General features: G+C 34.8%; 1 protein-coding gene across 2 annotated transcripts in view; it reads right to left on the bottom strand.

Moving 5' to 3' along the window:
* The window catches only part of LOC125070889 (neurexin-1), a 184,478-nt gene that overhangs the window by 148,223 nt on the left and 9,396 nt on the right, over window positions 1-26,859 (bottom strand). For both annotated transcript variants that reach the window (XM_047680893.1, XM_047680894.1), the window contains exons 2-3: window positions 14,607-15,005; window positions 13,543-13,676 (exon numbers count right to left, since the gene is read on the bottom strand). In XM_047680893.1, the coding sequence (XP_047536849.1) occupies window positions 13,543-13,676; window positions 14,607-14,939 (467 nt within the window). In that variant the 5' untranslated portion in view covers window positions 14,940-15,005. The remainder of the gene's footprint in view (window positions 1-13,542; window positions 13,677-14,606; window positions 15,006-26,859) is intronic.

The following is a 26,859-nucleotide window of genomic DNA, read 5'->3' as shown; positions in this document are numbered from 1 at the left end:
ATGAAAAAAAAATATATATATATATAATATAATAATAATTGAAAATGTATTTTGTATTCTAAGGCTGAACATGGGAACAACAGAATTTGAATAATTTGAGGGGTGTTCGGTAAAAGATTGTGATTGTTGTAAGGTTATTGTTAATTGTATTACTTGTTTAATGGATGTATTTTTTATAGGACAGGGGTAAGTACGCCACATTATGGCAAGTGATCACCAATGCCTATAACGATCGGTACTGTAAGAACATGCCTGTAGTATTTATACTGCCTCACTCAGGCTTAAGAAACAGCTTGAAATAGAAGAAATAGAATGATTATTATTTCTAACTGTAAAAATGCTTATATCAGCACTGAAGCTGATGTTCATACAACATTAGGTGGCCCATTTTTCAGTATCTTCCTACATATAAAGAAATACTACTTGATTAGCCAAAATAACAAAATAACAGCTATAAACGTAATACGACAAAACAACCCATTACAATGTATATGAACTAATTGAAGTAACACGATCAAATTTGTTTCGTATAATTTTGCTAATATTGTTATGAATCTGTTTAATGTGTGATTATTTTAATTACTAGACAAAGACAATCCTAAATACAACTCGAACAGTTGTTTGAGGGTTTCTTTTGGTCTTTTTTTTATTGTAATGTTTAATTGTCATTACATCTTCAACTACACGACTGCCTTTATAGGTTTGAAGTATGCAGCTCCGATTATGATAAAATAGAAAAAGATTGTTTAAACGAAATTAAAACATCTCTACACTAAACATGAATTCCTTAAAGATGAAATCCTTAAAGGGTTTCGTTGACGTGCGTCTATTTATCCGTTAAGGTCCTCAGAGACAGACTTAACTATAAACCAGTCATGTTTCAAAATGCGTTAAAGTGCTATACAAAGTCGCTTCATAGCTCAACGAAATAAAAATATATAAATTGTACCTTATATTTTCATAACTAAAGCTGTTTTTTCACAATGTAATATTATATTCCAAGGCAAACTGAATATAAGAAATAAATAAAAAACCACAAACCAGTAATTTGTTATCAATACAAACTACGACATAACGTTGCCGGTGACACTAACGAGCCAACATGGCTTAGTAAACAGAAAATAACAAAAGTTCAAATCCATGAAAGTAACGCTGGATTTTGACATTTGACCTCGTGTTCGACGGTGAAGGAAAACAATCTGAATAGGTCCGAAAAAAATCAGTCACCAATCCACTCTAAAGCATCATGGTCGAAACTCTGTGTTTATAAAATAAAGTATTACATTCATGATCAATTGAACGATATAAAAGTTGGAAAAGTATTAAGCACCACATTGTCCTTTTACGTACTTATTAACTTTTGACGACCTCCATGGTCGAGTAGTGTGTACACCGGTTTTCATGGGTACGCCACTCCGAGGTCCTGGGTTCGATTCCCAGCCGAGTCGATGTAGAAAAAGTTCACTAGTTTTCTACGTTGTCTTGGGTCTGGGTGTTTGTGGTACCGTCGTTACTTCTGATTTCCATAACACAAGTGCTTTAGCTACTTACATTGGGATCAGAGTAATGTATGTGATGTTGTCCAATATTTATTATTATTATTTATTAACTAGAGAAAGGATAACTACTAAATTTCTTTCCGATTCTTCTCGGTACAATTTACTTTCCGAAATAATGGTTCTTTTAAATGTAATTTAATCGTGTATAATTAAGATTCAAAATTGCTCGCAAGAGCCTACTCGAATAAAGTATATTTTTAGATTTAAATCCAAGTCTACTCCACTGACGACATGTATGTGCCAAATTTCGTTTTGATCGGTCACATATAACATTAGTTTTTTCATGTTTCAATAACTCGCATTGAACAATTGACTTTAAACTAAGACATTAACCAAACTTTAATTAGGTAAAAAAAATATAAAAAATATTGAACATGGTGTTCAAAGAAATAATTTTATGTTATACTTAAGACTAGCCGCTCTGCGTATTATAATAGCCCGTCGACCCAATAGCCCGTAGCGTGATGATAATACCCTTGGCTCAAGAATTGGGCTATCAAATCAAAAAAGTTCCATATATTAGTACATTTAAACAAAACAATAAACCTTTCAGTTTTATTATTATTAGCATATTATTAATCTTCGTATTTCGTTCATACAATCTAATATAAACCTTCAAAGTAAAACCTGTTAGAATAAGGAATAAGTTTTGAATCAGAGTCAGTAATAGGTTCACTAATGAGGTATTCGTTCTCGTCAAAGTTGAGTGATTTATGAAACATCTTTTTGATAACTTCATAACGAGACGTGATTGCAAATTTCAAAGACTTGCTTTTATAATAACATTTTTTCAAGATAAAAATTCAATAGTAATTTTATTCCTGTGAATAAGATTTCTTAACATAAAAAGGTAGGCGTCATCAAGGACTGACAAAATGAGCTATCTGATGGTAAGTGGTCACCCTTCCCAAAGACTTTGGTACACTAAATAAATTAAAGATCCCTTATATAACCTATGCACCACTAGCCTTGGAACTAAGATGTAATTTGTTGCACTAAGTGGTTAAACTGCCTAACTTACCGTTCCCAGACAGTATCTACCCAGACGCACAAAGATGCGTCATGCACAAAGCCCTACCAATAAGTAAAACAGAGAACCGACAGTACATTTTTTTTTCTTGATAAATAAATCTAATTGGTTTTTACTTTGAATAATAGTTTAATAATTTCAGAACACAGAAGTCTTACATATTAGAAATATTATAAATCACAATAATTCTCATTGAAAAATTTACGACAAATACTGGTTACTAAATGGTAATGTTAAATTACTTTACTTGTAATTTTAACTAACACACGTATTGTTAATTTATATTTGAAAGTAATAATTCAGATAAAACAATAACTTGGTCACACTGAGCTGTTTGAATAACTAAGCCCGGAATTGGATCCACTATCTACTTTTCTAAATAAGATAACGTTTCAAAATCTTCTGTTTTCGGTCAAACTTAATATCAAATTTAGAATCGTTTCCTTTAACTCTATATGCACATAGATACATCGATTATATTCAAAAACTTTCAGACAACGTCTTTGCGATAAAAATAAACAACAGTTTGTGACCTAAATCTCATAAGAGTTCCTTGCACTCTCTGGTTGCACGTTGGATCCAATGTTTGACGTAAAGTGCTACTTTATGTCTAAACTATTACGTCTACAACTTCGACATGAAGACAGAATTTTCGATCAAATATTTTTCGAAGATGGAAAGAAAAGACAAAACATATTATTTTTAATGTATAAAAATACTAGTTGTCACCTGCGGCTTAGCACGCGTTTTCCCGATTTTTCGTGGCTTGGTCGTCAGGTGTAAGGCATAAAATGGTATTTTCTTGGGGTTCGATCTTCTTTCATACAAAATTTCAAGAAATTCAGTTCAGTTCTTTGACCGTGAAAGAGGAACTGACAGACATACAGATATTTTCACATTTATAATATTAATACAGATATAATAAACCCCAAGATAAATTATCATAGAATAATAATATAATTGGCACGTGTAAAAAATAATATAATTTATTAGTTTAATATAAATAAAGATACAGGACAATATACCTACCTATTGTACAGCATAATATACCTTATATCATCCTGTGCAATATATTAAATATAAATAGTTCGATGGAAATCGTTGAGTTTCTTACAGGTTTGAGTATAAATTTAATGGTATACGATAAAAAGTGTACGGAGGTCCTTGTCAGTTCTTAGTGCCAGATTGACTTATCTACATTGCAAACCAGTTGGAGCTTCAACTTATCAAATAAAATGGCGATTAAATATTTACCAAGGGAATAAACTTTGATTGTTTTACTACTAAGATCTCATAGCATAGCTTCTGAGTGCATTATGATTTTAACTTTGTAATGGTAAAAAATAAATGTACACAATAAAAACGAGCCTTACAGTAGTCGTATATGATGTAATATACGACTACTGTATGATGATAATATCTGACATATCACCTTGGTATTGTGCAAAATTAAGATTATATTTTTAGCATTAGCAGCCCGTAAATGTCCCACTGCTGGGATAAAGGCCTCCTCTCCCTTTGAGGAGAAGGTTTGGAGCATATTCCACCACGCTGCTCCAATGCGGGTTGGCAGAATACACATGTGGCAGAATTTCGTTGAAATTAGACACATGCAGGTTTCCTCACGATGTTTTCCTTCACCGCCGAGCACGAGATGAATTATAAACACAAATTAAGCACATGAAATTTCAGTGATGCCTGCCTGGGTTTGAACCCGAAATCATCGGTTAAGATGCACGCGTTCTAGCCACTGGGCCATCTCGGCTCTAGATAGATAGAAGATTATATAATGTCGGAAAATTAGTTGGTACCATCTGGTAGCCAAATCTATCAAGAAACACCGCGCTCGCCTATTGGTCAAATCAAATAGCACGCGGCTCTCCGGCTTCCTGGTACACTTTTCCGTCCCTTTTCATGAAATCACTCCCAGGATTGCAGGAAACCGAGAGGAAAGATGTTATATATCAAAATATAACATACCTTTATAATGAGATTGAGCGTGACAAATAGTTGTCCAATATTGGAGCCAAAGTAAGAGATTGGCCTTACAAAAACTTTGTAGTGACATCCTAAGGAGGCTTAGCCCGACCCTTTGATGTGAGATGAGATAGGTCATGTTTTGTTTTACGACGTTACAAATACAAACATAACATTGTTTCACATATAGCGTAGCCTCTATTGTGATTGTAATAAGGGGTATATTTAATTCAAATTCAGAACTTCTTAGGTAAACCATAATAAAGGCTGGTAAGAACTTTATCATATTAAAGTCTTATATTTAATTATGCAATAAAATAATTTTGTGTTAGTATACTAAAAATTATTTAACTATTGTTTAGCTATACTAGTTTAATTATTTTTAAATACATAGATTTTTTAATACGCATATTAATTTATATTTTTTATCAATATATTTTATTTAAAAAAAAACGGCAAGCATCGTTGAATTGTTCAAGTGGTTTTGTATTTTTAATTCATTTCGTGCTCAGTATTACAAGGAAATTGTTAAACAACCTGCATAATTTTGAAAAAACACGTATCCAGTCGACAAAGAAGTAGCTTCGAAAGGTTAAGAAAACGCTGCAGAAATGCTTCCCTTTTAACAGAAGGCACTGCTAGAAGCATGCATCACGACATTTGAACTCAACTTGACAAAATGTGTCATCATAAAAGTGTATAAACACATACTCATAGTTCCTGCGCTAAGCAGCTGTCAGAGAGGGACAAAAAACAAAAAACATGGGTATAAAGCGAGAGAACACTATTAATTTCGCTACGTATCCAATGAGCACACATACAAAGAATAGTGATGACGTCCGTAGGATGTTGCTCAATGAAGTTTCCTTTGACATGAGGTTAAGTAGGTCGTGTAAAGACCTTTTAAGAATAAACCATAATATGACGTTTCATTTTTCGTAACTTTTGCTTGTTGTATTTTTTTCTGTTCTTCTCTTTAAGTAGAAAAGTCAATCTGAAAAGGTGGTAACTCCAAGTTTATTATTTTTTAAAATTATGATTTCAAATTATTTGTAAAAACCTTCTAAAATACATGATATTATAATTTTGCTTTAAATGTTAGAAACTCACCAACAAGAGTATATATTTAAATATTTTGAAATAATAGACATAAGGAATAGTCAAATAATATGATAACTTTTTGACCTTGATGGTAATACAAAAGTTAATAATCCGCCACCCAATAATTTCTTAGAATAATAATAGAACAATTCTTATATAACGAGGGAAATTTTTACATTTCACAACATACTGAGAGATTTAGAACGCCACACTGGAGTCATTAATTACGTTGAAACAAAAAATCTAGCTACGTAGCACTTATGTAGCAACGTAGCACTCGTAGCGTACTACGTAGCCGTAGAGACTCGCTCAGAGGACTTGAAAAATAAGGTTTATTTCCAAACTCGTGGAAAAAGATGACTATTATTAAGCCAGGAAATGTCAACCTAAAGGTCAACTTTGCTTGTTTATAAGTTGAGATAATAATCAACTCTTTTAAAAGAGTAAAAGAAGTAACAAAATTAATGGCGACTGTTAATCAATATAATGTGAGAGAGACTCAAAGGCATTATTTAATTGACTTCAAAATTTTGAAACTAAGAATTATTGTAAAACTGCTGAATAATAGTAGGTATGTACATATAGTCCAAGATGTGTAGATCAAATTTATACGTAAATAAAGAAATATAATTATGTTACTATATTAACATTTTATATAACTTGAAGAATTAGATTCTTATTAGAGATATTTTTATCTGTTTCTTGCGAAATTAAAGATGTTAGTTTTTGTTTTAATAAAAATAAATCCCGAGACTGCTTTGAGAAACTTGTAAACGTCGACCTGTATATTCAGTATAATGAGCTATCCATTTTTTATACAGCTTATAATATAAGTTAAGTTGATCCTCTTAGAATCGATAGCAGTTAATGCGTCTCCGGAGTATGAGAAATGCGCCTTGAATAAGAATGAGGACGTGATAAAAGTAAATAATATTTATTGATTTATTACTAGTAACAGCTGTAACAAGGCTTAAGTTAAACAGAAATATTACAACAGCGTTATTCCATTTGACGACCTCCGCGGTCGAGTAGTGTGTACACCGGTTTTCATGGGTACGCCACTCCGAGCTCCCGGGTTCGATTCCCGGCCGAGTCGATGTAGAAAAAGTTCATTAATTTTCTATATTGTCTTGGGTCTGGGTGTATGTGGTACCGTCGTTACTTCTTATTTTCCATAACACAAGTGCTTTAGCTACTTACATTGGGATCAGAGTAATGTATGTGATGTTGTCCAATATTTATTATTATTATTATTTAGTTATTATTATTATTACTGTCACTAATTTGTACATTATTATTTAAATATCCATGGTAATATTATAAAATCGTCGCATACTGTTGACTTTACATTTAAAACCATTCTGTAAAATTCAAAAGTGCTTGAAAAGCCTACTTGAATTAAGAAAATTTAGATTTGATTTCATTTCGAAAGTAATCTCTATCTGTTCGTCTGTGATGCTTTCATAACTTATCGACTAAATTGATTTTGATGACATTTAGTACGGAGTAAAGTTGAACCCAAAGAAAAAAAATAAGCTATTTTTGGAATACAATGCTTTATTTAATGATTTTTTTATTATTAACTTACGAATTCTTCATCAAATCCAATGACCATTTCAACTCGGTGTAGAGTTTCCGTGTTTTCGAAATAAATCAGTTAGAGGAGAGTTAGTGGAAGAGTTGTTTATCATTTAAATACAAGCATTATTATATAATTTCAAAGATGGTCCTATCAACGGCTTTATTAATTAAGACTGTCGGAGCAACAGACGTTACAAGAATCTAACAATTTACTTTTTCTTTGTAGTTCGTTACTTCTTGGCAGGGACAAAGGAGACTCTTGAGGCTACTCGCGGCAATTGCTCGAACTTTTTAATACTGGGCGAGAGACATGCACGTCTTTGAATTTGGGCTTTGAAATACTGTTTCGTGACGACTTGTCTTATCTTGTTACAAACGTTCGTCTTCAACACTAGAGACTTATACACAAATTGCTAGTTAAAAATATAAATGTATGAGAAATTACTTTTATACAGATTATGAAAAATACATTTATCTTTTTCATTTTTAAATACAGAAAAAAAAAAGTTTGATAAATGTATCGTAATTAGTTTTGAATGATTGATTTATGTATTATGCTTTTTAGCTTGTTTAGTAACAAAAACATAAAATTCAGGCTTTACATTTTATCTAAATTTAAAACTTTACTTATGGTAATATTTTATACCAAAACCTTCTCCAAAACGTGTTATATCTTCCGGTTTGAGTTTTATGTATATTGATAAAGTAGTATTTTCAGTTAAGCATTCCAAAAAGTTATTTCTCATTTATCAAAAATTGTCAAAGATAGAAGAACTCTATACATATTTAAAAATACAAAACTGATTTTAAATATTGTTCGAGCTATTGATACATGAACGAAATGATAACCTTTTCGATACGATCTCGACCTCACCGCACATTCAATATCAAACATTTCCATAACACAGCAAACATACTTTGACCTCTATTCGAATAATGATTTCAATCATAACATACAATTTTTAGAATGTAGAGATAACGATAGTTTCATATAATTTTCTTGATGATAGGTCATTGTGCAAGATTACCTGATAGGTACCACCGTATATTCTATCGCCAAGCAGCCATACTTAGTGCTGTTGTGTTCCGGTTTGAAGGGTAAGTGAGCCAGTGTCATTACACGAGAGACAAAACATCTTAGTTCCCAAGGTTGGTGGCGCATTAGTGATGTGAGAATAGTTAAAACTAACGGCGCTGATGTATATGAGCAGTGGTACCCAATTTCCAATAGGTAGCCCATTTGCCCGACCTATCGATGTTATAAAAACCAGAAAATCTCAGTATTTGTATTGCTATATTTAGCTTAGAAATAATTGTGAGTAAAAATTACTTCTTGGATTCACATTTAAGTGTTAACACAAAGGGTGGTTCACACTTCTTGCAGAAAAACTTTATCGGCTTCAAATCGATTTAAAGCCAGTGTGGTATAGTGAAGGCCCTTGGATTTGGATACACACTTGTGGACCTGAGAATCATCATTACTTTTCAAAGTGAATAATAATATATTTAAACAAAAACGCTAAAAGGCCTGCACTAATATTTTTAGTATTTAGAATTCCAACACAGTCATTATATTATAAGTATCTTTATTTTATAACTGCTTACCGCTAGTTGTATAGTTCGTTGGCGAATAACAAGTTTTGGTAGAAGTTGAGAACGGCTGGCTTGTTTCCAACCTTTAATTCATTTCACGCAGGAGTTTTAATTGACTCGATTGCTTATTTTATTTAGCTTCATCCATTGTCGGAATGTAGTCGAAAGATACGAATATTCATTTTTCTCACTTATTAGGCTAGGTTGAGGCCGTTGTTGAGGTTATTGGAAAAGTTATGAAATATTTCCGTCAATAAATCCTCAGTAGCTGCCCGTAATTAAGAAGTTGACAGTACTCGAAGCCTCGGAAAGCACATAAACTTCGAGTATATACCGCTCACTCTCCCCATTAATGTGATTTCACGTCTTATCAGTATATAAGAAAGATTCGTTATAGCTAAAACTATGCACTAAAGCATGTGCTGTTCAATTGGCTTATCTGCTCACAGAATTCAGCCGTGGCTGTAACCGAAAATATCAAATACGTATATCGCAAATGTCACGTAGAAGTAAATCCTTATCCTTCATAGATTTGACAAATTCCATCGCATCGAAAATCGTAATATAATCTACATTAGTATTATAAATGCGTAAGTAGCTCTGTCTGTTATGCTTTAACGGCTTAACTACAGAATCAAATTAAAATAAATTTGATTTGATAGTGAAGTAAGTTTGAACCCTAAGGAAGGACATTGGTTACTTTTTTTATAACCTAAACTAACAGATAGGCAAAAACACTTAGCAATACATTCGACAAGACGACAATCCGATTAAACTACGCACTTACTGTGTATTGCAATTACATTGGTTTCGAACCTCCTTCTTCAAATTTAAGTAAAGCCGAAATAAATGATAAAATGAGAAGACAAAGAAACGACACGTGATACTAATACCAGATCAGCTGAGCACAACTCTACGTGAAATCCATATTAATTACATAGAATTTGTGCAGCTTCATTAATCGGTATCGGTGTCTAGTGGGTATTTAATCAATTTCCTTTGGGCCCTTTGAAGGAATCGCACGAAGGCTAAGCCGATAATCGATGAATTGCGAGCCTGCGACTTTAAGAAGGCTTTCTGTCAATGTTTATTGAAACGGTCACAACGGATCGTTTTATGCGAATATTTCCTTAACTCTATTTTGTTGTTTGGCTCAAAGAGGTTTTTCATTGTTATATTTTATTTATATTTCAAGTAGATTGTTAATATTATGAGGCTAAGAGATAATGTTCATCTTCTATTTTGTTTGCATCGTTATAGTATAAAAAATGAAATTCACAATCATTCTCAGCAAACAGAAAAGTGTAACCTACTTTGAAAGTTGTTTGTTTTTCTTTTATGATATGGGTTGGCGGACGGGCAAAGGGGCCACGCGATGGTATGCGATCACCACTGTCTATAAACAGTAGTGCTGTAGGAAATATTAACCTGTCTTACAATGCCTTACATTATCCATGGTCTACCAACCTTGGTATCTAACGTGTTATGTCTCTCGTCGAAAATTGCTTCTATTGGTATAAGTCACTCTTCTTTTTTATGGCATAGGTTGGTAGACTTGCAATTGGGCCACCTGATGATAAGTGGTCACCACAGTCCATGGACATTGGGACCGTAAAAAAATTTAATCATCCATGATGTATGATACAAACTAAGATGTGATGATCCTGTGCCTTTAGTTACACTGGCTCACTTACCCTTTAAACCTGAACACAATAATACTAAGTATTGCTGCCTGGCAGTATGATAATATATGACAAGTGAGTGGGACCTACCCAGAAAGGCTTTCACAAAACCTACCTTACTTTGGTTGTAAAGGCAATTTTAAAATTATTTGATATAAAAATAAATTAGATATGAAAGTAAATCATATCTTACCTAAACATATCTTGAAGGTTAATTTATTTATCAAAATCTAATTACTATCAAATAAAAGAAGTTTCTCTTTAAGATTTCCGCTGTTTGCTGGCTTCATTTTTAGAAAGCCAAAAAGTCTTCACAAAATAAAAATTGTCGGTTTGTGTTATCAACACGCGTTTGTGGTAATAGTTTCTATAATTACCTCATGTTACCAGCGGATTTACGTTACAATGTTGTGTAATTATTGTACATTCTTAAAAATTGCAAACAACTTTAATGAAACCCACCGTAATACTCACTCTGACCGTATTTAAATCTTAAGAATAACCGTATTTAAATCTTTAGTATAAAGTTCCATTTGAATATTAAAGATATCAAAAACTTGAGGTTGTCCCAAGAATCCTGATGCTGAATTATCTTAGAGCATTAAGTTTACAACGAGCTGGCTCTGTCCAATTAAGTCGGTGTTGATTTAACTTCGTCTTAATTGCCGCAAATTCTCCACAATAACGTAATCAGAGGCTGGTAACCGTCAGACGTGATTTATTTCGGACACCGAGCCGTATTTACCGTCTGAGACCGGAGACAAGACTAAACATCTTTAGTAGTAAATTATACTGATGTTGTAAAAAGTTATAATATATAGTGTTTAGGAGATAATCAGTTAAATAATACTGTCTTCTTCCTTCGAATGTTAAATCAATAATGAATGAAAGAGGGAAACTACTATTTAACTAAAAAATTTTTACTAAATCTCTTAAAAAAATAAAAAAACAAAAAATTAGATATTTTATCTATAATTTAAGATATATTTGTGTTTATAAATTCACGTAGTGGGCTTTGTACCAGTTCGTCTGAATAAGTACCACCCACTAGGTATTTCAGTGACAAACATCAAAATTTACGTATAAATGATCTGGTTTGAAGGGGTTGTGAGCCAGTATAACTACAGGCACAAGAGTTTTAACATCTTAGTTCCCAAGGTTGATAGGATATTGGCACCGAGTATCGATTATTTTTTTCTAACAGTACTTAATAGTGCTTATCTCTATAGGTAGTTATGACCAATTACTATCAACTGACCAGGTCTCCTACCTACATAAAATTAAAATATATATATATATAAACAATAGAAGCTACATCATCACTTTTATCTCTAAAAGGACAATGCGCTCTTGGCATTGCAACCATTAGTAAAACGAATAAAATATTTATAGCAACTCTGTGTGTTATTATCTTCATATAACAAGATATGTGCTATTACTCACACTGTTTTATCACATTTTCATGTTTACTAATGGTATATTAACACTATATATTAAACACAAACAACCACCCACGATATACCGCTGGACAGCCTCGTATTCTGAAGTGTTAAACGCTAGTTTGAGCTGGTTCCTATGAAATCCATAGTATTGCTGGAACGGACGTCTTCCATCTCATCATCAGCCATCTTGGATTTTATCCAATTTTCCTAGAATTCCGTTTTCATAAACCTTCTTCAAGCTAATAAAGTATTTTCTGTTTTACTGACAATGCCTGTTTAAAATATACTTTTTTATATTTATGCTTCTCCAACTACCGGTAAAATTTCTCCCAATAATAAGTATGATAGTCATTTAAGGAGTCAGTACCAAATTCATAAATTTCGCATTACCAGAGCGCTTATATGCTCAACTATAAAGTATACAAGTAATGTGAATATTCGTGCTTCCAAAGCGAATTAAAATACAGAAGGGATAATATCTGTTCATACCCAATGATTTCAAATATATAAGGAAGCCCTAAACCTCTTACTAAACACTGATACAAATATTGAGTACTCGAATATATTGAAATGATCGACAGCAGAGGTGACCCAGTGATGGGTTCGTGCTAATAGCGTAAATCTTAGCCAAAAGATAGTAATGGTAGGTAATCCGGGCAAGCTCTACTGAAATTGTATATCCATAATATGTGTTTAAAATCTTATATTTAAAATTTGAAGAAAATCTTCCAACATTGTTTCCGCCATTTCCTTTGGAACAGCTTCAATTTTGAACATTATCCTCACTAGGGAGGCGTTATTGCAGAAGCTATTAAACCACTTTTATAAATCTTAATGATGAATTGTATAAAATATTATTCATATGAAAGAAAGTTCACAAAATCTCGACCGTATTTAAACAAAGTGAATCCAAAATAAATATTACACAAGAAGAAACTCGGACGGAATTTCAGGAATTCCTTACGATTCTGCACTAAATGGCTTTGCATGGCATTTTAATTCGTCGGGTCGAGACCAAAATAAACTTTCAGCCTGGAGTTATTTAGAGGTAGACTGTTTAAATTAACATTAATAAGAGCAAAAAGATTATATAAAACTTTTAAAAATATTAAAACGACGAAACATTTCAAATGCATTTGCTTTATAAAATATTATAACCTTTAAAAAATATTAAACTCTTTTGATGGTTAATAAATTTTCATTAAGAATATTCATGAAATTCTAAAAGAATATTTCTTTTAGTAACGTTAAACATATGTTTATAATAATCTTGATAATAATCAGCAGAGTCGAAACCTAATTAATTGGATAAAATTATTCCCTGTAGAATAACGTATATATTATTCAACAATATTACCTTATATCAGTTAATATTGTATATTAATAATAATCAAAGGTAAGCCCAATAAATGCCATCTTGGCTGTATATGTATTAAAGTTTAATAAAGTAATAAAATATCAACTAAACAATTAATTTGACGTCATCGAATAACACTAAAAACGATCAGCAAGCAATTATTAAAATAAATAACAACACTTGAAAATATATATACGTATATTATGACAAATGTACTCACGATGGTGGGATCCCGCCGACAAAGACATCGGAGTTGGTGTTGAATTTTCCAAATGCAAACTCCTTGCCTCGCGACGTTTTGCTCTGTATTATGCCGTCCACAGATAACGAAGTGTGTTCATCACGCCGCGCCACCTAAAGGAAGAAATTATTTTTGATCATTATAAACAATGACTTAATTTAGTCAAATTATATCTAATAAAATCGGAAACCGTTTATGTGCTAATGGGCAATGTACTTTATATACGTATATAGTTTACTTTATTTACTCTTAGTACAATCATCTTAGTACAATAATCCTCATACAATTACAGGCTATTATTCTTTTTATTCCGTTAATCCTTGAAATAAAACTAGTTTTTTAACGGATTTAATCGCGTATATTAATTATTTTTATTTTTAACATCCCGACGTTTCGAGCACTTTGCAGTGTTCGTGGTCACGGGCAGACGAATATTTCTTAGAATATTTATTAGTTTTATTTCAATGTGTAATAATCCGTTAATCCTTCCCCTTTTTATTTAGGGCCCAGCCCAATTAAATTAAAATAAGCATTAAAGTTAACTTAGCTAGTTTCATTGTTGATAATGCATTGATAATTTATAAAATGGGTCTAATTTCTAACGAAAAAATTAAAAAATTGCCACCAAACATTTGTATTATTTCTTTTTGTTACAACTTAAATTCCTAGCCCAGCCCTACTGGGTAATAAAATTTAAAAATGTCAATGAAACGTTTTAAGGGCGATACAAAACAGTCGAAGAACTAGGACACTAAAAGTTCAATTGTGGTTTTAAGTTTTGTTCTTCTTAAACATGGAACCATTTATCCTCACTACTAAAGAGTAGACTACCATCGTCTATCTTTAAACCCAGACAGTCATATACTCAACTTTATAAACATTAAAGATAAAAAATAATTTTAAGAAAAAGTATATTTGACAAAAATATGTTCGAAAAGGTATCACTACCTATTAAATATTAATATAATCCAGACATTTATATAAAAGAGTTCATAAAGCTGACACAAACGAAACTTATCGCTTAAATAAATTAGAGAACTCACCTGAACTTTGTGCCAGTGGCCATCGTTTAAATTGCTTCCCACCGTTATAATCTGGGCTCCTCCGCCCAAATTATACCTCAACCTTAACGCACCATTCACTAATTTCAACTCAAAAAAGTCGTAAGTACCACCATCGTCCGTATACAAAAGTAAACCGTTCGGTACATCAGTTTTGAACTCAAGTTCCAACGTGCCATTTAATCCGGCGTTCCATTTGCGGAATTGTGAGTAAGGGTTCTGTTTGTCGAGGACGAACGCGAGATTCCTGTTCAGCGAGAGGGACAGAAGACAAAATAGTATGTAACGCATCGTTCTGACGTGTACCGCGGACATAGCTAGCGGCTGTACGTCACCAAGCGACGCCCGTAAGCGACCTTTTACGTTTCATTTCTTGGGTGCCTGAAACAAAATTAAAACGTTAATACTCCAGAAAACACATATTTGATTTCTCATAAAACATTAGCTAGATACGATTAGATATTAGGTTCTATATATTTTTTTTTTATTTTACTTGTTATATCCAGAATTATAATTAAAAAATCATAATTCTTTAATTTTATATTGATACTGTCTTAAAGAAATATCTCCATTATATGAATTGTTTAAGAAATCCTTTATTTTAAATTAAAGTTAAAAAAGCAAATCAAATAACAAAAGCTTAGTAATTTATGTAATTCTTATTAGTAATAATATACTTATTCGAAATGCTGGTAATCATTACAGCCAATGGCACATCAACTTATGCCATTGTAATCGTATTTTCAAAGAGTTAATTTCAAACCATTATTATTACAGCGTACACACTCGCACATCATCTTACACACACAGACATTCAATTTGAAACTGCTTCTAAAGTGAATCTGAAATATATTTCGAATTTCAATCAGAAGATATTTATTTTTAAACTTCACCAATTAATCATGGAGTATACAAGTCGCGTAGCCACTTCACTAATTCAAAGAGATCATTGGCAGTAAATGTTCGTGCCATTAGCGCGTATTCAAGCAAAATTTTAAGAAGTCGAGATCTGACTTGTTCTATCAGTTGCCAACAAATGTTTCTTGGCAGAAGTGATTCTCAGGTAAAAGCCTCTTCAACGAACAAAACAACTGCCGATACGTACGAGAAACTAGGGCGGCATAGACCACGAGACTGAGGAATAGTCTCATCTAACAGAGGACCAAAGTTCCAAGGAACTGTAGATAGGGAACAAAAGGTATTTGATACAAAAGCATATATGTTATATATATAAAAGATGACATACCCAAAGGATCCACTAAAGTCTTAACTAGAAAAGATATGAATGAATGAGGAAAAACGTTCGCAAACAAATTGCATAAGAAGATGATAAGATTATATCAAAATGCAAAAAGTCATATACGAATAAGTACATTTCAGAACCCAAGAATTTAACTAAAGGTCATAAGTGGTTTGTATTTGAATATAGCAACTGTCACATATATTAAACTTCTGACGGAACAGTGTGGACATTCAACTCGTTTATTAAAATAAGTCCAACAGTCGAGTAAAAATTCAGTTCATGCAGAAGCAAAGTTTAGATAAACTTTGTAAATATATGATAATTTTATCCCCGTTCTAATAAAATATGAGCTACCACATTCCTATTCTATAAATCATTTTGTCTTGCAATAAACCATATAAGTTATACTATTCGGTATTCCTCTAGAAATTCCAATTGTAATATATATTGGGAACTGTTCGATATTCGTTCTACCAGTCGAAGATAAATTATTTTAAAAAAGAAATATATAGTATTTGACCATCAAACCTTCTTAAAAGAATTTGGCTGTTGGTAAATTGGCTTGCTGATAATAAATTGTCATGAGCACTGTCATAGTGGAATAATTATTCTACTGAATCGGTTGGTACGTAGACAGACTTGTACAACAATTAAATTATATATTAAACCGAACTCACTGCTATCTTAACGGTTCCAATTTGACGGTATTCATTATGAGAGACATTATACATACAAACACAAAAGACATACGTATGTCACCATGGATAGCACGACCTCGACGATTTATATTAAAAGATTAATAAGAATACCTCTTATTAAGGATAACTAATATTCTTTTTATGTCTCCAAGATTAAAGCTTGTACGTAAAGTGGGGACGAAAATAATCCAAGGAGACAGGACAACGAAAAACTTCTTCTTTCACATCACTAGACGGTTTACAAGCTATTGCGTTATTTCCACTTAATATCCCACGGTTTTAGTAATCAGATTTATATCAGATAAATGAGCAAGTAACTGTATGTATTTTTGATACCACATCACGACTAAACCACTAAACCTTATTGAATGTATGTATACATACGTAAAAATGATTAGAACATATACATAAATAATATGAAACGTAAATAAAGTTATAGGGACATAAATTACAGAATCTACTTAATTAGTTGATTGCTCGGTTAAAGACATAACAGTCTATGAGGAAAAAAGTTAAACGATTACACTGGCTGTAAGGGAAAAGCAATCGCTTGTGACTGGGATCATTTCTGACAATTAGTCCGCTGTGTCAGGCACTGAATTGAAACTAACACTTATTACCAGCTATCATATCAAACGTTGTACAAATGTCGAAAAAATAAAACTAATTGCTCAATCAAAACTCAATAACAGTTCAACACCAAACATTTATTCAGCTCACTTATCTGCAACTGTTCATTATAAATCTACCAAGTTTCAGAGAACATTGCATCCACTTCGGAAAATTTTGCAGTGAGAGATAAAACTGTAGGTAAAAGGAAGTTGGCACCGTTTCACTGCCTACTGAAAGTTTTTTACCGATCGTTCTTCGTCAATTTCACGTACAGATTTTACCCATTCAAAATAAGCGACGACTCGTCTCTTTCGACGAGTTATTTGTATTTAAATTTCTTGTTGCAGAAATCTTTAGGAATTCAATTCAATTGTCTTATCGTTTATTATCGTATCATTTGGATTTTATAGTTCACTTGTGAAAGGGGTTCGAGTAATCTCGCCAGAGGTATGACATAAAAATAATTTTCAAACTTGGTGGTAGGGCTTTGTATATATTCTACCAGCATAAAGCAATACATAGAATTGTTGTCGCCTGGTGGTTGTTGAAGAATGTGTGAGCTAGTGTAACTACAAACATGAGGAACATAACATCTTATTTTCAAAGGCTACTAGTAGTATGAAGAATGATTAATTTTTCTTACACTACCAATGTCTATGGGCTGTGGTAACCACTTACCATCAGGTGGCCGATTTTCCAATCAGCCTGCGCGGTGTATGAATAAGACATTATGAATTACTAGAAATAAAATTAATTGTATTTGTTCCATACGAAAAAAGTACAATTTTATTTTCCATTAACCTAGACCTCCAAACTACGAGTGTAGTACCTCAAACCGGGCCTGTTGAAATCAAAATATACTTTATTATTCAAGTAAACTTTTACATAATTTCTTAAGATTTTTAATGCAAAATTACGAGCGGTTTGGGCTGTCGATTTTACCGAGCCGACAATACTTAGTAGTTACTCTTTTTCTTATTAGTGTAATGGAAATAAAATAACAAGAAAAAGTGATGTTAATTTAGCAAAAAAATCGCATATCCAATGATTATTTAAAAACAAATACAATACGTTCATACTTTGTATTAAAAAATAATACGAAAAAGGTATCTTTAATAAACTCTTGTTTTAGGTCAGGGGTTAGTTCAGAAGAATTAATTAACAAAATCAAAAATCTTAAGTCAAGTAGGCTTTTAAAAGCTCTTAAATCATTAATCACAATGTTATTATTCGTGCTGCCTTCTTATAATGACAAATTTAATCATTTTATTTCTTACGTCGTAAATTTCGTTGCTATCAAAAAAGTTTTGCTTAAACTGTTAAATTTATAATTTTGTTTATTTTATATAGAAGTAGGTTTAACATTAACATTATTAATATTAACATTAACTATATACGATAAATTTGGAGAGATTGTATAGTTATACGGACTAATCTATCTATCTATTTAGTTTAAATATGTATGTAACATAGATATAGGTGGTAGTAGATAGTTATTTATATATTTATTTACGTATATATATTTTCTCTCATGTTTCAGTTTATTATATTTATTTATTTCAGCCATGAGTGTGTACACTTCCAAATCCGTGCTACTATGTGGAGTCTTATGCCCAAAGGTTGTCTGGAATAGATCGCATTTTAGAGATCAGTTCACCATTTTAAATCTCCCCTAACCTTATTTATATTTTTATTGTAATTACATAAATATAAAGTAGGAATGAAAATCCTTTTTGCGTATTTATTAAGGAAGATTATCTATATTAATCTATACCTACTAATAGACTGAGAATGAGACTATGTCTGTCTGCTTGTTTGTTGCTCTTTTCTGGTATCTGGTAACTTTACACTCCAAGGAAGGACATAGGTTACTTTTTTATGCATAACACCTCACAAGCAACAGCTACAACAAGAATACTCTATATTTGTTTAAACTACTTATAACGGTTTGTGATCGCTAGCCGCTAAGGCTTGAATTTCCAACTCAATCGGATGAACGATACAAAAATGCATATAATACTAATAAAAACAAAGACCAATTTGTATATTTTTTTTTTTTTTTTTTTTTATTGTCCGGGAGGGCAAATGACTCTGCTCCACCTGATGGTAAGTGGTAGTAGAGTCCAAACGCGACGACGGCTAGTGCAGTTGGGAAAGGTGATCTGCTCTAGCCGCCCCCGCCTTGCCGGCCCGCAAGATGCCTCTTCACGCCTCGCTTGAAGGAACCCAGGTCATAAGAGGAGGGGAATACGTGCGCTGGTAAAGAATTCCATGTTTTGGAAGTGCGACAAAGAAAAGAGTTGCCAAATTTCTTTGTACGCGATGGAATTGATGTCACAGTTAGGCGGTGACATCGAGAACCAGCACGCGTGGACTTGTGAAGGAAAGGGGAAGCAGGAATAAGGGAGAATAGTTCCTCTGAGCACTCGCCGTGACACATTCGATAGAAAGCGCTGAGTGCCGCTATCTCTCGACGCAATTGTAAAGGCTCGAGGGTGTTGGTGACCTTTACATCGCCAATAATGCGAACCGCACGTCGCTGCAACCGATCCAAGGCCTCCAGTAGGTACTTAGCGGAGCCATCCCAGAGGTGCGAGCAATATTCAACGCAGGACCGTACCTGTGTTTTATACAGCAGGAGCAGTTGAGCAGGCGTGAAAAAACGCCGCACCTTGTTCAGGACTCCGAGTTTACGTGAGGCTGTTTTTATAACAGCCTCAATGTGATCCTTTGGATTGAGGTCACACCGAACGTCGATTCCCAGTATGGCGACTTTGCTATGTATCTCCAGCGTGGTGCCACAGAGGGAAGGAGGAGGGGAAAATGGTGACTTTTTCGCTGTGAGAGCGCACACCTGTGTTTTCTTGGCGTTAAACTCAACAAGATTGTCAGAGCCCCATTTGGCGATGAGTCCTAACGTCCTATCGAGCTCAACAACAAGATCCCTCCGTCTCTCCTCAGTTTCCGCCCGTCCAGCCGCTGCGCGTCCGTGGTATCCCCCGTGCACTGTACTGTCATCTGCATAGCAATGTATGTTCCCGAGAGAGAGCATATCATTGATATGCAGAAGAAAGAGCGTGGGGGATATCACAGACCCCTGGGGGACTCCAGCATTCACTACATGGGATTTTGAAGCGCAACCATCAACTAGAACGCGAAGGCTGCGCTTGTGTAGGAAGCTAGCAATCCAGGTGCAGAGCTGAACCGGCAGACCGTATGCCGGCAGCTTGGAGAGAAGACTTCTGTGCCAGACTCTGTCGAAAGCCTTGGAGATATCGAGGCTGACGGCCAACGACTCTCCACGCTTATCGATAGCTTCACCCCAGAGGTGTGTTACGTACGCTAGAAGATCACCTGTGGACCGTTTCGGTCGAAACCCGTACTGACGATCATTAATTAGACAGTGATCTTCTAGGTAATGGATCAGTTGGTTGTTTAAGATCCGTTCCATCACCTTACAAAGAACTGAGGTGATAGCTATTGGCCGATAATTTGCCGGGTCAGATCGATCCCCTTTTTTGGGAACCGCTTGCACATTAGCTTCTCTCCAAGAATCCGGCACACATCCTGTAGAAAGAGACAGCTGGAACAGGCGCGTTAACACAGGAGACAGCTCCGCTGCACACTTCATCAGCACTATGGCTGGTATTCCATCGGGACCGCTAGCTTTCCGCACATCAAGTGATTGTAGCTCTGCACGTACATCACGTTGCCTGATTTTGATGTCAGGCATCGTGTAGCCACATGAAGGAATTGTTGGTGGCAGCGCACTACAATCATTGATTACGGAATTATCCGCAAAGAGGTTTGCCAGAAGATCAGCTTTCTCCTGCGGACTGTGAGCTAGCGATCCGTCCGGATACCTGAGCGGTGGCAGCGAAGGTTGACAGAAATTGCTTTGCACAGATTTGGTCAGACGCCAGAAGCTACGGGAGCCTCTAGGTTGTGAAATAAGGTCATGGCCAAACCGCGCAATGCGCTGTGCATCCGCTCTTGTGTATGCCTTCCTACAAGACTTGGAAGTTTTATTGTAGGTTGCTTTCAGTGAGTCAATGTTAGATGCCCCACTAACGCAGCCATTGATCCACGCGCGATAAGCCGCCTGCTTAGAAGACACAGCATCGGCACATTCGCGAGTGAACCAACGGTTACGCGTACCCTTACTGGCGAGGTCTGAGTTAGGAATGTAGTATTCCATCCCCAACAGGATCTCACCAGCAATAGCAGCGGCGCTAGCTGTCGGGTCATTCTCACTGAAGCAACGCTCCTTCCAAGGGACTGACGCATAGTAATCGCGCAAACCGTCCCAATCTGCCGACTTATAGTGCCAAATGCGACGTTTGCTTACCGTTGGTGGCGGCAGCTTGGCCTGTGGCACTTTGGTAGATATCAGGCAGTGATCCGAAGAACCAAGTGGAGCCCGAACCTCAACCTGATATTCCACCGGGTGGCTAGTCAGCAGAAGGTCCAGTAGGGAAGGCGCTTGCCCGTCAATGTCTGGGATCCTGGTGGGCTGATCAACCAACTGGGTCAAGTAATGCGTGAGAGCGAAAGCATGGGCAGTCCTTCCCGCATGGTCAGTTTTGGAGGACTTCAACCATGATTCATGGTGAGCGTTAAAGTCCCCCAAAAACACCAGTTCCGCGTTAGGAAACTGCTCTTGCGCAGCATCTGCCACCCGACTAAGATGGTCAAATAGTCGGCTTGTCTCCAAGTCACCATTGTGGGATCTGTAGAGGCACACGTAGACCCGACTCTGACGAACCAAGTCCACACGTACCACTAACAGGGAGAAGGAAGGGTCCTCCAAGCAGCGCAGACGGTGACAACAAACATCCGTCCTGACGAACAAGCATACTCCGGCTTTCGCTTTGAAGGATTCTTCAAGCATGTAGCCGGGATAATTAAGGTAGCTGGTATCGACAGGACGGAGTATTTGAGTCTCCGTCAGAAACAACATTGCTGGCCGTGCTGTCTCGAGATGGTGGTGGACAGCATTGAGGTTAGCGTGGAGTCCACGGATGTTAACGAACTCAACCTCAAACAGCGTGGGAATGGTGGGGGTGTGCACCGCTGTACGACCGTCATTTCTTTTATGCACTGTCATGGATAGGGGGAAAAAAGAGGAAGAGACGTGAAGCGAGCGATGCGTTGCCACGATAGGGACGGTCAAAGTGTGGAGCTGTGTTTCCCCAATAAGTTGCCAGAAGAGAAAATAAACTGACCCGCCGGGCGGAAGGGCCCCCGAACCCTCCCGGTAGTGGCCGCCGGGACCCCACCGTCCGGTCACCAACCGGCACGACGGTCCACACCGGGATTATGCGTGGCCTGGTGGGGCAGCCTCGCGAGCTGGTTAGGAACGCTTGGGCCCCTGTACTCTGCCACGGGCGGCCAGCGGAACAACCGTTTCTACGGGTCTCCCTGACCGGCGGGCCAATATACTTTCCTCCAGCATTGGTTCAACAGCAACATCCACCGGACCAACTCTTATCGCGACAATGCGCGCTCGGGCACTGGCTGTACGCCGGCTGATCTCGAAACGCGGCTGCAAGCAGCCACTTCACGAGTGTTTCACCATGCGTACGGTGGTAACAAGCCAGGCGGATGATTGACATCCTACCACCAGATGAGCAGATGGTCGCTCAGATGTCCCTTAGTCGCCTCTTACGACACCCATGGGAGAGAGAGGGGCAGTGAATTGTATTCTTACTCCGTCACTGCACGGATGAATATGACTACGCTACGTGGAAATAAAGAAAAGCTAAAGCAACAAAATTGGAAAATGAGGTTTAAAGTAAAAATTTTAAACCTTATGTTTCAATGGTACCATTTTGGTGCTTAAGCTTTTCTTCCTTTCCAATGGCGATATCATATTGAAACAAATAATGATGAAAATGCCCAACTACTTGATTTCGGTCACGTAGTGGACTCAAAGGAGACCAACAAACACAACACGAAAGAGTTCAAGAGCAAGAATTTTATTGCATCGGCTTTAATTGCTTTCTGAGGCATGAGATTGCATCACTAATATCTTTCCGACAGACTGATACGGAGAATTGATAGAAAAATGAAACAACTTTTTTATTGACCCTACCTGGAAGCAAGAACCTTGAGATCGATAGACCAAGAAGGGAGTCATGAAATAAATTAACCAAGGGACCAAAACAATACATCTTTAAATATAGTACCTTTTCATGAGTGCGTGTGTATGTGTGTATGTGTGGGATGAAATATTATACGATGAAATATCCTGATGTGCGAGTAGGTCCTCGCTTTGTCATACAATTTGTTACAAAATACAGAAAATGTAACGATATCTCTATAGAAATTGAATCGCAAACGATCGGAGCAAGTATCCGTAACGGATAGGCTATTTTTTGTGCAACTATCGCGAAATGTGTTCGTTTCTCACGGTCGAACATAAAGGGGCCCGTAGATATGGTATAAGCTGAAAGAATCAATGGCCTGGAATTAACTTGAAGACGGTTTTATCGCATCCAAGTTATGCAATTTAGGTAACATTCTTGTGTTAAAAAAAAAAATATTGAAGAAAAAATATACTAAATAAAATACAATTAAATTGAAAAACACGAAATAAAAATTGTAAAATCTGCTGAATACACATAATAATAGTAATGTAATGGGATTTACTTAATAATAAGTCACGTACATTTTATCTCACTCTCACATTTTACTGCATGCAACCAGCTAAGAAGCTACATTCAGGTGAGAACAGTGTTTATAAAGATAATTCTGATTTCCATGGGCACCTAAGCTTTGTGATTCATTGAGTGTAAGGCGCGATACTTGTTTTAAGAATAATAGTAAATATGCAGTTGAAAAATTACGATTGCATTATAAACATTTGTATTTTAGTACCAAGGTAATAAACATTAGCTACTAGTAATCTATTTTAAAATTTAAAAAACACTTTTAAATTTATTTTTTTCGTCTACTTGATTCATAAAAGTAAAAAATAACGGTTTTGTAGCGGTTTTCGTGATATTATTGTTTATTTCTTAGTAAAATAAAAGACACAACAGACGTAAGGCACATATTATCTTCATTCCGGTAGCGGTGGCGATGTTTCTTACACTGCCGATGACTTGGTTACTGGTAACACTTACTATCAGGCGATCCAATTGCCAGCAAATTGCCAATCAAGTGTCAAGTGAATCGAAATAGACAGCTTCACACCTTATCTTCTTTTATGTCAAATTTAAATTTATGAGCGAGTTTTAATTGTAATTTATTTTAATAATTGTTATAATTCTATTATTAATGAGTAAATTTTTAACATTTTATTATAATAAACTATTTCCGTGCAATTAAAAACTATTTTTAATGACGCCGTACAAACGAGGTTCTACTTCGTCTAGAACTTATTAAAGCGCATGAGTACACAGATCTTTTTTTGTTTATATATCTGTTCTTCTGCTTAAAATCTTTATAATTACTACAAACATATACATACATACATCTTATATATGTATACTCATTGATTACTGGAAAACTGCTAATCTATTTGGACTGTTAGATCTATAAAGATCCTCATGTGATCTGAATACTTTTTGAGGTACAAAGGTGGAATGAACTCCAAGCCTTCTCTATAACATCTGAACAAGCCTTTGTCCGTCATAATGATAGTTATAGAATAAAATTATTTTTTATTCATAGTAAAATAATACAACCGGGTACCTCGTTTGTACGACTTCGTTAAAACTAAGAAAAACTACAAGTTGAGTTTCTTTAAAACCTTTTCTCAAGATTTGTTTGCGTCATCTCTAAAAAAAGACGTCGAATAAAAACTCTAGGGAGAAGATCTTCATAAAACTAAAGCTAAAGATATAAAAGATTAAATTCAAAGCTTGATAAGCTTAAAACATATCCATCGATTAAGATATACATCACTAGTGGTGCTTATGATAGAATGGAAAATGTATTTATTAAAAATACTTAAAGTTTGTCAGTAATATGCTAGTAATATTGCTTATACGATAGTAAATTATAAACTCGTCTGTGTAAGAGTGGCGTGCATTTGGGGAGGCCTATGTCCAGCAGTGGACGAATGCGGGCTGATGTGTGTGTGTGTGTGTGTGTGTGTCTGTGTAAGAGTGAATCTTGATGAAAGGTTGCGGATTCAAGTCCGGGCAAGCAACTATTTTTTATAAGGGAAAGTAGGTGTTTGGAAAACGTCATGAGCAACTTGTTTGTATCGGTCATCCGATTCTTGCACATGGTGTTTATAAATATTATTTCATTTTATATCTTAACATTATACGAATTAAAAATATTACCTTATTATTTGAGTTAAATTCTAATAGAATTAAAACTTTTAGTGGCAAACCATAATTGCATAATTTCAGCATACTATGTACGTATTTATGGTCTTTTATAACCCATATCTATTATACCCTATTATAATTCGACTACCAACTATTGGATGTTATGTTATATATATCTTTATTATCACATAAATGTCGACTTCATTACATAGTATAAAACAAAGTCGCTTACCGCTGTCTGCCCTATGTATGTATGCATGTATGTATATCTTTAAAATAACACAACGGATTTTGATGCAGTTTTTTTCAATTGATACATTAATTCAAGAGGAAGGTTTATATGTATAATACATACACGATATAGTAAAGAAACACTGATAATTTTAGAGGTTTCTGAAGTGATTTCTGAAGGTTTGTACAGCTCAAAAAAGTCTAGAAAGAAGTCTGCCATGGTATATGTCTATCTTTTAGGGATAGCCTACAACAAACATTTTTTATCCTTTACTTTTCACGAGAAATAATCTTCGAAGCTATTTTAAGCAATACAGCATTAATCCTTATCCAATTAAGTACCTTAAATACTTTGTTTATATAAATTTAATATAAATCAAAATAGCCCTTTACAGCATGCAATTTTAATGAATAGCGGGTACATAGCGGTTTGTATTGTCTAATGACTGGAAAACTGTAAACGTGCACCCGTGCGAAGTTGGGGCGGGTCGCTAGTATAAAATAAAAGGCATAATTTGTTCAGGCATATATATAGTATAACTATATATGTAATATATATATATATATATATATATATGCGATAAATACTCGTTTAATATTACAAGATAAGCTAAGCTATACATATTTTTTACACAGGAATAATTCAACGATTACCGTGAAATACCGTGACATGCTCAGAATTACGGCATCCCCAATCGCTAATTAAAGCATTTCAAATATTTAAGACACCGTATTTAATTTATCTTCCGAAACGAAAAGACATTATTGTATAAATTAGATTAGGAAATTTCTTGTCTGTTCTTCTCCGTAGATTTCACATTCCTAACGTGTCCTAGTTTCACTTGTAAATTGCTAAATGTTAAAGTTACCATCGCTTCGGAATAAATATTTCTAGCGGGAAGAACTGGCAAGTAACTGCAAAATCGACATTAAAAATTCTCACACAACGTAGGCAAAGGCAGCGACTGGACATCCTAATTAACAATTATATTTCCACCGATCATATGTAAATGTCATGAAAAAACGGTATTAATAATGTTGAAAAAATATTATAGAAAAGGCTTACTTATCTGCCTTTCAACTAAACAACCATTATTTAAAGATCAATCGGGCAGCTAACATGAATTTAATGAAATTAATTTATATTTTTATTAATATCAATACTG

The sequence above is a fragment of the Vanessa atalanta genome, chromosome 18 (assembly GCF_905147765.1).
Source record: "Vanessa atalanta chromosome 18, ilVanAtal1.2, whole genome shotgun sequence".
Taxonomy (NCBI): Eukaryota; Metazoa; Arthropoda; class Insecta; order Lepidoptera; family Nymphalidae; genus Vanessa; species Vanessa atalanta.
This window is presented reverse-complemented; position numbering and strand designations above follow the sequence as displayed.